At 35.7% G+C, this 16,148-nt stretch overlaps 2 protein-coding genes across 10 annotated transcripts in view; one reads left to right on the plus strand and one right to left on the minus strand.

Annotated features, from left to right (window-relative positions):
• Positions 1 to 16,148, minus strand: part of HEATR5A (HEAT repeat containing 5A) — a 111,753-nt gene that overhangs the window by 83,956 nt on the left and 11,649 nt on the right. For 8 of the 9 annotated variants that reach the window (XM_013047443.2, XM_013047441.2, XM_013047442.2 and 5 more), the window contains 5 exons: positions 12,980 to 13,184; positions 10,983 to 11,194; positions 9,643 to 9,751; positions 6,061 to 6,210; positions 5,062 to 5,236 (listed from right to left, as the gene is read on the minus strand). In XM_013047443.2, coding sequence (XP_012902897.2) covers positions 5,062 to 5,236; positions 6,061 to 6,210; positions 9,643 to 9,751; positions 10,983 to 11,194; positions 12,980 to 13,105 — 772 coding nt within the window. In that variant the 5' untranslated portion in view covers positions 13,106 to 13,184. Of the gene's footprint in view, positions 1 to 5,061; positions 5,237 to 6,060; positions 6,211 to 9,642; positions 9,752 to 10,982; positions 11,195 to 12,979; positions 13,185 to 16,023; positions 16,027 to 16,148 lie in introns of all 9 variants that reach the window. The other variant, XM_045067712.1, reaches the window with a different exon arrangement.
• Positions 14,595 to 15,183, plus strand: LOC106004045 (60S ribosomal protein L35a-like). The gene has a single exon (XM_045067714.1). The coding sequence runs from the start codon at positions 14,800 to 14,802 to the stop codon at positions 15,139 to 15,141; it is 342 nt and encodes a 113-aa protein (XP_044923649.1). The 5' UTR covers positions 14,595 to 14,799; the 3' UTR covers positions 15,142 to 15,183.

A 16,148-nucleotide genomic window follows, 5' to 3' on the forward strand; every position in this document is an offset into this window, starting at 1 on the left:
GCAGAGAGCCCGATGCGGGGCTCGATCCCAGGACCCTGAGATCATGACCTGAGCAGAAGGCAGCGGCTTAATCCACTGAGCCACCCAGGCACCCCAGTATTTGTGATTTTAAATAGGGTAGTCAAGGAAGGATTCTTTGGAAAGGTGACATCTGAACATAGTTTGAGGACAGTGAGGGAATCAGGCATGTAGATACCTGGAGAAAAAGTGTTCTAGGCCGAGGAAATACCCAGACCAAAAAGGCCTTGGTTCAAGTAGAGCTATGGAGGAATTTAGTAGGAGAAAGGCCAGAGTGTAAGCATGGGGAAAGAGAAGGCACTGGTCTTTGTAGATGTGAAGTGAAGTGAGGTACCAGTGAAGGAGCCTAAGCAGAGGAGTGACATAATCTGTCACTATGCTTTGGAGCAGAGACAAGACTGTAGAAGAGGGCACACGGAGAAGCAGGGAAGCCCACTAGAAGCAATTTAGTAACTCAAGCAAAAGGTGATGGTGGCTTAGATCAAGGTGGTTGCAGCAGAGTAGTCTGCATAAACATGTATTTTTAAGTTTTTACTTGAAAAAGTTTCAAAATCACATTACAAAAAAAACCACAGGAGTGCCTGGGTGGCTCAGTGGGTTGAGCCTCTGCCTTCAGCTCGGGTCATGATCTCAGGGTCCTGGGATTGAGCCTCACATCGGGCTTTCTGCTAAGCAGGGAACCTGCTTCCTTCTCTTTCTCTGCCTGCCTCTCTGCCTACTTGTGATCTCTGTTTGTCAAATAAATAAAATCTTTAAAAACAACAACAAAAACACAAAAAGAACTACAAGAATAGTAAAAAAACCTCCCATGTACCCTTCACCTAGACTCACAATATTCTCATCACTTTTTCCATTTTTGAAGAGTTTGTGCATGACTAGTTGTTTTATACAACAGCACTCAAATTGAGTCTGTCTAGTATTTCCTCAGAATTTTTGGCAGGAGAACTATGTAAGTAATTATAAGCCTTCTCAATGAGTAGCAATCAAAACGCACTGTCAGCTTGGGATCAGTCTGTCCCTATGTTAGTGTTAGGATACTTGAACACTTGAATAAGGTTTGTCTGCCAGGTCTGTTCACTATAAAAATATCAATTTTCCTTTTATAATTACTATGTAACTTGTGTGGTGATACTTTAGGACAATAAAAATATGCTGTAACCCATCAAACTTTCATCCAACAATGTAATGAGGATTCCTACCTGCATAAATTATTACAATGACTGCAAAAAGGTCATTATCCTAATAATCATTCCTTCTACCTTTATTAGTTGGCATTTTACTGTAAAAAAGAGCTTTCCCTTCTCCTTTATTTACTTACTTTCAGTATGCACTCATAGATTTCTTTTTTATTTAATAGGTATAATCAATTTGTCATTATTAATTTTGCTTCTAATACTGTCTTGGATTTGACCAGTGGAATTAACTTCAAAGAACTGGCCAGGGGGAGCACCTCATTTTTTTTTGACACAACAGTATGTTCCAAGGTCATCTGCAGACATTTCCTTTGCCAACCCCATAATTAGCCAATTCTCCAAGGGGTCCCAATTCTGGGTATGTTTTAAGATTGTCCAGTAGAGAAGCTATTGAATGTGAGAGGTAAGAATCATGGGTGACTTTACAAATTTTGATTTGAACACCTGGAAGGACAGAGTTGGTATCAACTGAGATTAGCAAGGTGTGTGTATGTTCTAGAGGAGGAGAGATCAGGTATACCCTTCAGGAAAAGTTAATTTGAAACATCAAATAAACACCCAAAGAGATGTCAAATAGGCAGCTAGATATGAGCTTGATGCCCAGGCTAAAGATATAGATCCAATAATCCCTGACATATAATGGTATTTAAGCCATTAGATTAGATAGGATCACCAAGAGGATAAGCATACACATACTGCCAAAGAACAAGTATTAGGCAATCTTCTATAAAGATAAGGAATCAACAAGGAAGATGAAACAGGAATTTCTAGTGAGGAAGAAGGACAACAAAGAGAGAATGAAGTTATATAAGCACAGTGAAAAAAGACAAGGAAGATAATCAGCTGACTTAAATGTTGCTGAAACATCTAGTGAGACAATTGAGAACTGCTCACTGGCTTTAGGTGGCTGAGTACAAACATTACCTCAAAAAGGGCAGGGGTTTTTGTTTTGTTTAATAACATATCCCATGTGCTCAGAAAAGATTCCAAGTATAAACAAGTATTTATTGAATGAATGAATGAATGAATGATCACGTAGGTCTTTGATGACCTTAATGAAAACAGTTTTGATGGAGTGAATGCGGGGGAAATCCTAACTGAAGTGGGTTTGAAAGATATGATTGGAGGGAAACTAAAGACACTATCAAGAAACTCTTCTGAGGAACTTTAATGCAAAGGGAAGAGAAATGGAGCTCCAACTGGCTGAGAAGATACAAGCATTTTTTTCTTTTAAAAATGGCAGAGGGGCGCTGGGGTGCTCAGTGGGTTAAGCCACTGCCTTCGGCTCAGGTCATGATCTCAGGGTCCTGGGATCGTGTCCCGCATCGGGCTCTCTGCTCAGCAGGGAGCCTGCTTCCTTCTCTCTCTCTCTGCCTGCCTCTCCATCTACTTGTGATCTCTCTCTGTCAAATAAATAAATAAAATCTTTTAAAAAAAATGGCAGAAACTGAAGGATGTTTTTGTAGGTAATAATCCAATAGAGAGTATAAGCTAGTAAAAGAGAGAGGAGACTTCCTAAAGCAATATCCTTGAAAAAGTGAGAGAATGATATATATTAAATTATATATATTAAAAAATCACATAAATTCCTGGCAACTTGTTCCAATGATAAGAAAGTGCCATACTCAATCCCTGCTTTTAAAAATTTATTTATTATTTATTTATTTAAAGCACATGAATAGGGGGGAAGGAGAGTAGGAGAGGGAGAAACAGGCTCCCCACTGAGCAGTGAGCCTGACGATGGGCTTGATCCCAGGACCCTGGGATCATGACCTGAGCTGAACCAACTGAGCCACCCAGGTGTTCCTCAATCCCCGCTTTTTAAGTGCCTTGGAATAACCTATCACCTGTCTGAAACCTGTTAGTTTAACTAAGAAAATCGTTCAGTTCCGTACTTATAATCTTTTGTAGTTGAGTATGCTAACCTCCACTGCATTTGTTTTCTGAATTATTAAGCACTATGTTGTTATTAGTCCCTGACTGTAAAAAAATCTATTATGGTATCTAGATCACTTTTTAGTTGTACAAACATAACTCAATTATTTGTAAGCTAAAACTTACAGAGGCAAGATGATAGAATTTCTAACAAAAGATTAGGCCAAGGATTTTTACTGTGGGTGAAGCTGATTCTTCACTTTGCTTAGTCTGATTACAAAAACGCTAGTTTAATTCAGAGCTGCCATCGAAGCATATACATTTAAATATTCATTCATAACTTAAGCAATTCTACATTTTGCTTGCTTTTACTGAAACTGTGTGCTACTGCTAATGGTTCATTTACAGAAATGCAATTTACATTTTACAATGTAAAAATGCAATTTACATTTTTAAAAAGGATTTGATTAGGGGCACCTGGGTGGCTCAGTTCATGATCCTAGGATCATGCTCAGCAGGCAGTCTGCTTCCCTCTCCCTCTGCTGCTCCCCCTGCTGTGGTCTCTCCCACTCTCTCTGTCAAATACATAAATAAAATATTTGAAAAAAAAAAAAAGGATTTAATTAAACATTTCTTCCAATTTCAATTTCTTAGGTGGCTTAAGATTTAACCTCCTAAAAGTCCTGAACAACATTTTTCTGTTTTGGGTTCTTTTGGTGACTTCCTGACCTGTTCCCATTCACCTTTCCCCTACCTCCCAATAAATAAGAAAGTCTTACTGAATTATCAGATTAGAAAAAAACCATAATAAAAATAAAAATTTCTTATTATAAATTTTATTTATAATCTCAGTTGGAAAGTGAGGGGGCTATAAGTTTGATAATGTTCCACAGATGACTAAGACATGCTGTACTTCCTGTCTTCTCCCATCTCTGGTTAAAAACATTAGCTTTAGGAAAAAAAAAAAATCTCCCTTTATGTTAACTATAAACAATTTCTCCAGCAATGCTTCTTAAACTTTAATGTGCACATGAATTATCTGGAGATCTTGTTCAAATGAGAATCTGGATTTAGTAAATTGTGTGTGGCCCGAGTTTCTGCACTTCTAACAAGCTTCCAGGTGATGCTAAGACTCCTGATCGCAGATGTTTCAGTAGTTAAATTTCTAAAGAACAAACACATTTTCATTTGTGTGAGATTGTTTATTCTTTGGAGACAGAATGATAAAGCAAGTTTTCAGTTACTCATCAATGTTTTATATACACTGTTGATTAAACCCAGGCAAATTCTTTTGTTTTCAAAAATACCCCATCTTTCACTGCCTAGAAGCATAGAAATAAAAAGTAACACAAGGCAAATTGTCCAAGTACAGTGAATTTAAATACCTGTTGTTTGGATTATTTACATCACTGCTCCCTTATACCAACCTAGTAAATGGCAAGCCGAATATAGGTAATCAAATTCATGTTGCTTAAAAAAGAATCAAGATTTAGATCATGCCTATTATTGGATAACAATTAACAATTTACTTAAAAAAAACAGAAGTAAAGGTCATAATGTAAAGATGATGACTGAATAAAGTACATTTCTTCAAGAGTTTATTTTGGTGGGGCGCCTGGGTGGCTCAGTGGGTTAAAGCCTCTGTCTTTGGCTCGAGTCGTGATCCCAAGGTCCTGGGATAGAGCCCCATGTCAGACTCTTTGCTCAGCAGGGAGCCTATTTCCTCCTTTCTCTGTGCCTGACTCTCTGCCTACCTGTGATCTCTGTCTGTCCAATAAGTAAATAAAATCGTAAAAAAAAAAAAAAAAATGAAATCTTGGGACCTAACCAATGTTTATAAACTAAAATTGGTTTATAAGATATCCTGCCTCTTTTCAAAATTAACAATGGGTAGTAGTAATACTACATTGTGTTTGTTTAAACTAACTGGGAATAAATTACAATAGATATTTTGAAAATAATTATATAATTTTACCTGATCCTGGATGTTTAGAAATTATAGCTTTAGCCAACACTGTGCCTAGTAGCTTTGAAACAGAAATCCGCACATCATAATTGGAACCTTCAAAGGACTTAAAACATAGTGTGGCCACACTATCCAAGTCTGTACTCCACATAAAGATGGCCTCTTTCTGAAGTTCAAGGAGACACTATTTAATTGAAAACAAAACAAAACAAAGCAAAACAAAAAAACACAGACATTAATGAAAAATAAAATGTAAATGTCAGGTTCAGATCTATATAAGTTATAGAAACTATCCAGCTCTAACAAAAATTATGTACAAATCCAAAGTATCTAAATAATGATTGCAGAGACAACAAATGAATACTTATTAAAAGTCATAAAAATTATACTTTATAAAACAATGTGTCCACAGAGGATGGGAGGAGAACCCATTCTAAGTAGGTTAGAACCAATCTGTTGGCTAGGAGCAGTTGTGAGAATAATTATAACATAAACAACGCTACTGTCCTATCTGACCAACTATATTAGGAAGGCCATGATAATTCTGAAGATCACAAGACTTGGCCTAGATCTGCGGAGGACTAAACTGCCTTATTTTGCTTCCGTTTCCTAGCTTGCAAAAAGTGACATATTCAAAAGAAATTAAAATATCAAAACCTAAATCTTAGACTTAAAAAAAAAAGAAAAAGAAGGCGTGATAAAAACAAATCACTCTCAAATAAAATAAATTTTACATGTAAACTTCAGGTTATAAAACTATAGAAAGGAAGCATAGTAGAGTGAAAGAAATACTCAGAGTCTGGTAACCAGAATTCCCCACCCTCCAACAAGGTCCGGAGGACCTTGGGAAATTCATACAACTCTCCGGACCTCAGTTTCCTCCTATGCTAAAGTAAGATGGGCTAACTACCAAGATTATACTCTGAGATCATGTACCTATTAACAGGGATACTAATTTAATTTTCTTTATATTTATTTTGAGAAATTCTGCTTATTAGACCATATTACCTTTGCAGCAGCGCAACGAACAGACATGGATCTATCTGTTAAGCAGGATTTAGCAGCTTTATAAACATCCCTGTGGCAAGGTGTAGCAGCAGCTCCTAGTCCATTCAATATATTTTGCAGACTAAGCATAATCTCATATCGACCTTGAGACTACCAAAAAGAAAAAATTTAAGAAAAAAATTTTAACTGTGAAAAGTAGCATTAAGCATTACAATTTCTCTCATATACTAGTGAAATACTTCAATATCTGTATACACTAACCAACCCATCTAACATCAAGAAACATTAACAGTTGTTATTTTATGAAATGTTTCACCATTTGAAAAGTGGTATGTCTACATATTATTTCAACAAAATACGAAGGGTTGATGTGAAGATTAGGTGAAATTATATTAAAAAATCCTAGCACAAGGCTGGCATGTTGTTAAGCATTCAATAAATGGTCGCTATTAATGAGGTAACATGGTAAGTGGTCAGCTTCTGGCAGTCAGGTATCCTTGGGCAAAACCGTTCACCATTTAAACGGATATATCCACCTCACAGGTTGTTGTGAAGATCAAACAAGTTACTATATGCAAAATGCTGAGAATAAGGCCTGACATATAGTAAATGCTCAAAAGATTTTATAGCCATTAATATTTTAGCATTCATTGGGCTGTGTAGCTTAACTCAGAGAACAAAAGGCTGGGCTTTGGACTTAAAAAGACTTGGGGCTGAATCTTGGCTCTGATCCTTAGCACCTGTGTGACTTTAAGTTGTTCTTACTTATTTCTCCATCTATAAAATGAGAATAAGATGAACCCCACAGAGCCAGTGTGAGAAGTAAGTAAGTCCTTGTGGGGAAAACATTTACCGCAGTGCCTGGTACATAGAAATACTCAAATAACAGTTGCTGCTTATACTACTGATATTTTAATAAATGCCCCAAATGATTTCTATATCCCAGGAAATTAAGGCCAGTAAAGATAACTTAAAGATAACTAAAGTTGGGGGAAGACAAAGATCAACATCAAGTATCATTTTCATAGGAATGTTATTAATTTTCTTTGCCCAAAGGAGCTCAAAATGAGTAATTAATAGGTGGACATAACCAATTGAGTCTCAAGGTGAAACTTCTGAACTTTCTTTTTATCCCAACTTTATGATGTCTATTACTGAAGGGCATGAATCAAAGGTGGGAGCTCTTTGGTCATCTCCAACTTGTAGTACCTGATCTACTAAGTCATATAGATAAAAAATAGCAGGAAATAAAATCCTCAGCAATAACTTGAAAATTTCTGAGACTTAAAGAGTAATCCCATTAACCATGAGGCCTAAAAAGATTATAGCTTAACTAAGAGTTAAGTGGGAAAAAAAAGTTTATTTATTTATTATTTGAGAGAGAGAGAGAGAGAGAGGGCATGAGAGGAGAGAGGTCAGCGGGAGAAGCAGACTTCCTGTCAAGAAGGCAGCTGGGTGTGGGACTTGATCCAAAGACTCTAGGTTCATCAACTTAGCAGAAGGCCATCGCTTAACCAATTGAGCCACGCAGGCACCCAGGGAAAAAAAGTTTAAAATGGCCATTCCTCAGCAGATAAAAGTTCTTACAAACATTTTCTTTTAAGTAAAACCCAATTTTATAATCTCTTTTTTTAAAGATTTTATTTATTTATTTGACAAAGAGAGATTACAAGCAGGCAGAGAGGCAGGTAGAGAGAGGAGGAAGCAGGCTCCCTGCTGAGCAGAGAGCCCGATGCGGGACTCGATCCCAAGACCCTGAGATCATGACCTGAGCAGAAGGCAGGGGCTTAACCCACTGAGCCACCCAGGTGCCCTATAATCTCTTTTGATGTTAACAATCTCTTCTGCTGAATCACTTTCTTCAGTTTTCTAGCAAAACACTGCTTAGAACTGACTGGATTCGATCACTAGTTTTTTGTTTGGACTTAACTTCTGAAAGATCTTGAATAAGCTACATTCTTTTTTTTTTTTTTAATTTTTTTTCTTTTAAATAATCTCTACACCCAGCATGGTGCTTGAACTCAAAACCAAGAGTTGTGTGCTCTACTGTCTGAGCCAGCCAGGCACCCCAAATCAGTTACATTTTTCTCGAAATTTATCATATTTTATATATGAACTTTCAAATTCAGGTCATAATCTATCTCAGAGTCTCAGGATCAAACTCTGTGTCAAGCTCTTTGCTCAGGATGAAATCTGCTTGGAGTTTCTCTGTCCCTCTCCTTCTGCCCCACCCTACTGCATATACTTGTGCATGCAGGTGCACAAACGTTCTCTCTCTCTCCCCCCTAAAATAAATAAATAGTTTTTTTTTTTTTTTTTTAAATGTGTGGGCAACTAGATAGCATTTTAAAAAATTATTTCAGAGCTGTTTTCTAGACTTCTCCTCTAGGTGAGGTCAGAACAAGAACTAGAATGTTGTTTTTATATTTAGAGGTGCTGAGGGGCCCCTGGGTGGCTCAGTCATTAGATGTCTGCCTTTGGCTTAGGTGGTGATCCCAGGGTCTTGGGATTTAGTCCCATGTCAAGCCCCCTGCTCGATGGGAAGCCTGCTTTGCCCTCTTCCACTCCTCCTCCCTCAATGTCTCTCTCTGTCAAATAAATAAGAATAAAATCTTAAAAAAAAAAAAGGTGTTGAGTTATCCTTAAATACTAGGGATGACAGATTTAAAATGTTTGATAAACACATATACAAATGCTTTAATTTCAAAATGATTGGTGAGGGGCACCTGGGTGGCTCAGGCAGTTAAAGATCTGCTTTCAACTAAGGTCATGATCCCAAAGTCCATCCCAAAGATGGAACACCCCCATCAGCTCCCTGCTCAGCAGGAAGCCTGCTTCTCCTTCTGCCTCCACCCTTCCTCCTGGATGTACATGCTCTCTCTCTCAAATAACTAATAAAATCTTAAAAAAAAAAAAATTAGTGAAATTATAGTTGGCAAGAAATTACAGTATCTTGGAAGACAAATGAAGAGACAGTTACAAAAACAAAGGGTATTCCACAGTGGTAAATGATCACAAATCAATAAGGCTAAGGCTGAGAATATATTCCTCTGACAACTAAAAGGTCAACCATACCCTGGTCATACTTATATCCTCGATGCTCTTTCCCAACCTGCCTGTATTCCTTACTCTTTTCTGTTCTGGTAGAATACCACTCCAACCATCAGGTACCCAGTTGTTACCAACTATGTATCTGGATCCTTGTTGACAAGCACTTGCTGTAATACTAGTATTAGGGGAAAAGGTGATGCGAGAGGATGAAGCAGGGATGGGTCTGCCAGAGAAATACTTGAAGCTTTTGCCAATCTGGATTTATCCAAAATTGTAAATTGTATTACTAATTTTCTAATAAAGATTTAAAATACAAAAGAGATATGTACATCTCCTAGAAATATTTCTAGGAAATATTTATGGATATATTTATATACATACCTATGTATGCTTACCAGAGGTAAAGCACTTCTGTTGGCTCAAGAAACCATAAAACACAAAACCATAAAATACTTTTTATTCTTTTTCTTTTGATACAATAAAAATTATAGTTTATCTTTTTAATCTTTGGTTGAACTTGTGGTTACTCACCTCTGCACTCTTCATAGCTTTAAGAATATTCCCCACTGTATCAGTAAAGGTGTTAACCAGTACTCTACCCAACTTCCTGTACAAGGAACCCAAACATACCACAGCAGCACTGAAACAACATTTAGATTAGGAATTAATCATGAGTGAAAAAACAGGAATCAAAAAAATCTTAGCCTATGTAAAAGTGACTATTTAATTTTACTTTTAAAGTATAAAACTGCCCAGAATCTATTCAATTATTAAATCCTAAGGTATGATGCATGCATGAATACCAGGTAATTACACTTCCCATAACAATTTTTTTAAAAAATGGGTCTTTAAATAATCAAAACCTCAGCCCAAAGATTCAATTCCCCCAAATTCTTTTTATAAAATAATTTTCCATGAAACTGACCTGCATATATTGGCTAATCAAAGATAATCTTAAAGATGCAAGGTAAGAAAAACAGGAAATAATATTCTTATCAAGTCTGAAGTCTGAAAACTTCTTGGGAAAATACATTCTGTTATAAGCTAAAAATTAGATCAACAGAAATTTCTGTAAAATTACTACTGTGGAACCATACATGGCAAATGACTTTCTCTAAAATAACGGACAAAAAAATGAACTGAATCCTATAGAGAAAGAAACTAAGCTGTTCTTTTTAGGAGCTTAGAAGAGTATATTTCTATATGGTACTTACTATTAACTTTTACTACTAAGAGCTAATAAATTAAAAGAAAACCCAAGAGGTAAAGAACTCAAAATACCTTTTTCTTAAACACTCAACGGCTAAGACTTTTTTTGTATTTATCCTTAAAACACTTCTTTTTTAATAGCTGACATATATTAGTTTCAGGTGCACAACATAGTGATTCAATAATTATAAACATTACAAAATGCTCACTACAGCAAGTGTAGTTACCATCTGCCATCATACAATGTTATTACAGTATTATTGACCATAGTCCCTGTGTTGTACTTTCTATCCCTATGACTTACTTGTTTGTATAAATAGAAGTTCGTACCTCTTAATCCCCTTCACCTATTTCACTTAACTCTCTCCCTATCCCCCACTCTGGCAACCACCAGTTTGTGTACTACATTTATGGGTCTCCAGCTACTACATTTTTAGTAAGACAGTTTTCCTTCCTAAATCAAGACTTCAAATATGTCTAAAATATTTTTTAGAATAGTCTCTCAACCAATGGGAAAATGTTTTTTTTTAAAGGTAAATTTAAAAAATGAGCAAAATAATTTGTGCTCAGTTTCAAAATAATTATCAAGTAGTTTGGTTTCTTTAGAAAAATGATTCAACAAGGAAACACTACTTTATGTTCAGTTTTAATATTTAACTTACAGTTTTGTGGGAAGATAACTTGGAGAATCATCTTTGCTACGAATAAGATCATTACATTTATCGATTGTCTCGTAAACAGAGAATGTGTCACCAATACTATAAAGAACACCTAGATTTTTAGCAAGGAGTTTGCGGGTAGGAGGCCCTGGGGAGCTATTCAACAAAGATAGGAGCTGTTCAACAAGAGTCTTCTGTTTCTCCTTCACATCACTCTAGAAAGGAAGATAACAAAGAATTCCAAGTCAATATAATTACATGTAATCTTTTAATACGATTTTTCTTTCATATATTTAAGAATTAAAAACTCCAGAAAAATACAAAATTATTTTGACTAAAAATTACAAGTTGGTGGTGTAGTCATTGTGCCACACAGGGTAGTTTGCGGCCCTGCAGGTATCTCCAAAAAGTAATTTCTGGGCCACAATACAGTGGAGTCTCTGTGAAGAAAGATAAGGGTTCTATTTCTTCTATATCCTTTTTCTTCTATTGAAAGGTAGAGCAAATATGTACTTAAACCAGAGGCTCTTTGTTATTAAGTCTCTCCCCCATACATATCTGTATAAATAAGCAGCAACCTATAATCTATCATGAGTTGACCTTGAAATGAAGGACTGCGTTACTCAGATCTTTTTCTAAGTTTAGTGCAATTTTCTTTTTGTAAACTTATGCATCTAAATGCCAGTAATGTTATTCCATTTTACTTGTCTACTTTCTGATAAAGGAGTACAGAATACCATTATAATAGTAAAGGTATTCAGATGCTCACTACAGCATAAGCTTCCACAACAAACTATTTGTTAGTATACGGATTTTTGTCTTGTCAAATTCTAAATTTCTCCATGAGTAGTGTCTCTGTACCATTTCTGTATTACATATGGTGTCACTTACTACGTAGAAGAATATCCTCATTCTTAGTAGGAGATGTATGCAGAAGTATGTAAGGTGCAATACCATCTCATATGGCTCAGTAAATCAGTCAATCAAATATGATAAAATGTTAACTGCTGAATGTAGCTGAAAGTATGAATGATTTGGGGTTTTTTTGGGGGGAAATTATTTCATAAGCCTAAGAGTTAATATGTTTACTAAAGGACTTTTAAATTTATATTCTCTGTAAAAAGCTCACAACTTTTTTTTTTTTTTTAAAGATTTTATTTATTTATTTGACAGAGAGAGATTACAAGCAGGCAGAGAGGCAGGTAGAGAGAGAGAGGAGGAAGCAGGCTCCCTGCTGAGCAGAGAGCCCGATGCAGGACTCGATCCCAGGACCCTGAGATCATGACCTGAGCCGAAGGCAGCGGCTTAACCCACTGAGCCACCCAGGCACCCAAAAGCTCACAACTTTTTAAAAGTGAAACTCCCTTACAATATTTAGCAATATATTACACAAAGGCTTCATGTACTTCATGCATATGAAGTGAAGAAAATAATGAAAATGAAATCTAATAGAATGTGGTTTATAGTTAGTTTTTTATATTTTTGTATATATATATTTAAAGATTTTATTTATTTATTAGAGAGATATCACAAGCAGAGGGAAAGGGTAGAGGGAGAAGCAGGCTCCCTGCTTGGGGAGCCTGATGTGGAGCTTGATCCCAGGACCCCGGGATCAAGACTTGAGCTGAAGGCAGATGCTTAGCCGAGTAGGCCATCCCGGCTCCCCTTTTTATATATTTTTAAAGTAATATAAAAAACATTGATTTCTTCCTGTTTTGAAAGAATAGACTTCTTGTAATATTTCATTATAAACTTTTCTTTAAATTAATATATAATGTATTATTGGCCCCAGGGGTACATGTTTGTGAATCGTTAGGCTTACACACTTCACAGCACTCACCCCCTCCTCAATGTCCATAATCATTATAAACTCTTAACAGGGTCTAGCATTTGAAAGCTAATTTAGGTTATTCTGAATGAAATTAGAAAAGCAAACCGAACGACCTACACAACATCTGGCACTTAAAAAAACACTAAGAAGTTTTTGCAATTTTACCCACCCTGCTGGTTGCCAGCAAGAGCTTCTCCAAATAGCTCAACCAGTCAAAAATAAACTCTGCCTTCTGAACTTCACCTAGTTGATTGTACACTTCTTCATTCAGCAGTAAGTTATGAGCTAATTCCATTCCTTGCCGAAAATTCTCCTAGCTGGTGGTCACAATTCTTCTCATTAAACTTCAGTCAATATATCTAAGAAAAAAAAACCTGTAATAGAGGAAAAGAACATATTTTAAAAGGAAGGCAATTCTAATACTGGAAATTTCCACAGAAAGCACAAAGTATAATTAAATTGGGAGATAGTTTTTATAAATTATAAACTGGGTGAAACTGGGAAATCCCAACACTGAACTCTTAACAATGATACAAAATCTACCTTTGACTCAGTTTTTGGAAAGCAGACAGGCAAAGCAGAAAAAGTATCATTGATATTCATATGAAAAAATGTGCTAAACAGAAGAGACATTCCATTAAAATTCTAAAAATTTTTAGGTTAGGCTACTAAGGATTAGATTTTTAATTTTCTTTGTAGGATAAATATCCTTTTACTAAAATAAAATGGGTCACAGGTACATATCAATAAATGATCAACTATCCAGACCTACTAAAATTCTATAAAGGTTGACTTCTGCCTGGTCCTGTCATTTACCTGGATTTTGAAATTGAAGGACTTATTCCTATTAGCATCTGTTTCCTCAGCCTAATAAAGATACTGCATATAGCTTGAGGCTAGGAGTTTTAGCAAAAAGCCTCATCTCAACCAGAATAGTCCTATCTCTGTGAGCCCTGTGAAAGCAAAGTCCTTGTTTTCAAGACACTTAGATGGATGTTGTCCAGGATCTGTAGCAATAAAGATCATATCTGCTCTGACCCAAATCCAAAGCAGCCTTCATTTCTGCTGTAGCAAATACTCAAAAAAAGACAGAGTAGATTCTGCTTAGTTTTGTTTTTTTAAATTCATGAGTATGTCCTGGGCATATACCTTCCAGGATATAAATAACATGTAAGTGTATACACACACACACACACACACAAACACAGATTTATAAGATGACATCTTGATTACGGAATTTTTTATGTTTAGAAGGATCGTGTTCAAGTTTATAGCAACATGTCTACAACTCATTTTTGAATAATTAAGTGACTCAATCAGCCATAAAATACAGTAAATGTTAACAGCTATATGTAGACAGTGGGTATGTGAACGGTCATTTTACTATTCTTCACTTTTTCTGTATTTTCTAAAAGATCACAATAAAAAGTTGGAAAAAATTATTTAAGAAATTAAGAAACACACAAGCAGGGTGCCTGGCTGGCTTAGTGGTAGAGCATGAGATTCTTGATCTTGGGGTCCTGAGTTTTAGCCCCATGTAGGGTATAGGGTTTACTTAAAAAAAATTAAGGAAAATTAGAAGGGAAAGTTTAAGACAAAAAACACACAAGGTGGCTTTAAAAAAAATCATCACTACTACTTACAAGAGAGACAACTATCATCAAGAACATTATACAGAGAAGGCACTACATACATAAAAGATGGGTACTCTTATTCACTAATATATCAAAAATAAATTTGATAAATTATAAAACTCCCAGCAAAACAGAAACAGGTAATTAGAATTGCATGGAAATACAGATAGAATGCTGCAGGTAATTAAACTATAAAAATGAAATATATAGCTCATATTCCCCTAAACAAATCTCACTCAACCTTTTATAGAGAAGCCAGCAAGTGAAAATATGTTAGAAAATCAAATGGAACGCTTCCCACCATCTTGGAGCCTCTGGGGGCCTGCTGGGAACAGGACTCCTAAAATGACAAATTATGTCCGGAAGGTTGTGGGCCAAGGCCATTTTTGGTGGCTACAAGCGGGGTCTCCAGAACCAGAGGGAGCATATAGCTGTTCTTAAAATTGAAGGTGTTTCTGCTCGAGATGAAACTGAATTCTATCTAGGCAACAGATGTGCTTATGTGTACAAAGCAAAGAACGACACAAAGACTCAAAAGACTCCAGGTGGCAAACCAAACAAAACCAGAGTAATCTGGGGAAAAGTAACTTGTGCTCATGGAAACAGTGGCATGGTTTGTGCCAAATTCCAAAGCAACCCTCCTACTAAAGTCACTGGCCACAGATTCCATGTGATACTATATCCCTCAAGGATTTAAACTTAATGAAAAGTAAATAAATAAAGATGTAAGTAAATAAATAAAGATGTAAAGATGTTTGTTCTCTTGTAAAAAAAAAAAAAAGGAGAGAGAGACAGAAAAAGAAAAATAAATCAGATGGAAGATCTGGGAAAGGCTCTTCTTTTTTTCAGAAATGTCAATTTTAAGGAACAAGAACATAAACAAAAATGCTAACAAATTCATTTTTACAGAGCCAAGTGAAGTTTTAGATTCTTGTTTAAATTTTCCTTTCTTAAATTATTGAAGCCAACTGACCAAAATATACACAATTAAGGAAAAAGTTAATAAATGCTAGAGAAACAGTTTCTGGAAGAAACATTCTAGCTATACAGAAGGAGAAAAGCAAGTGTACACTCAGTATCTATGATTGTCTAAAGGAAAAAAAAAATTACCTCACTATCATAGAGAAAATTTCTTTTAATTGCCATGGCAAACCAAAAATCTTAAGAATCAAATTACCCTTTTTAGAGGTCATTAGGACTGCTGAAGAGACTTTTTTTTCCCTTAGGCAGCAGCAATATTGTGGTGTAAAATGATCTATCAAGAAGCAAAATAGCTAACACAATGCAATAATAAATAATTCAGTAAAAAGCTTGAGATCATAAGCAGGGCAGAGTTACCTCCAAAGTCCTCAATACATTCCTCATATAAATTACTACTAAAAGTAGACAATTCATATTAGTAATCCTACATTTAACCACACAACTCTAAAATGCACCAGTGATCTCCACATATGCACTATCAATGGGATCAGCAAATGCTTTTTGCAAGTAACAGATGTTCCTGCTCTTACCTGAGGTTTCACTTTAGGAAGATGAATACAAATGGAGTCAATATATTGTTATGTTTTAATATAACCACACCCTACAACTCTATGTATCTGAAGACTGTTTATTTTTCTAATTTTCTCTTATTTTCCATTTTTATGTTTCTGTTGAGATTACAGAGTGATTAATTTATTAAAAGTGAACATACATTACAACAAA

The sequence above is a fragment of the Mustela putorius genome, unplaced genomic scaffold (assembly GCF_011764305.1).
Source record: "Mustela putorius furo isolate JIRA1106 unplaced genomic scaffold, ASM1176430v1.1 tig00003898_pilon_pilon_pilon, whole genome shotgun sequence".
Classification (NCBI taxonomy): domain Eukaryota; kingdom Metazoa; phylum Chordata; class Mammalia; order Carnivora; family Mustelidae; genus Mustela; species Mustela putorius.

What these genes read in the sequence shown, in the direction of transcription:
- LOC106004045 (XM_045067714.1), top strand. Translation starts at nt 14,800, where the DNA reads ATGTCCGGAAGGTTGTGGGCCAAGGCCATTTTTGGTGGCTACAAGCGG.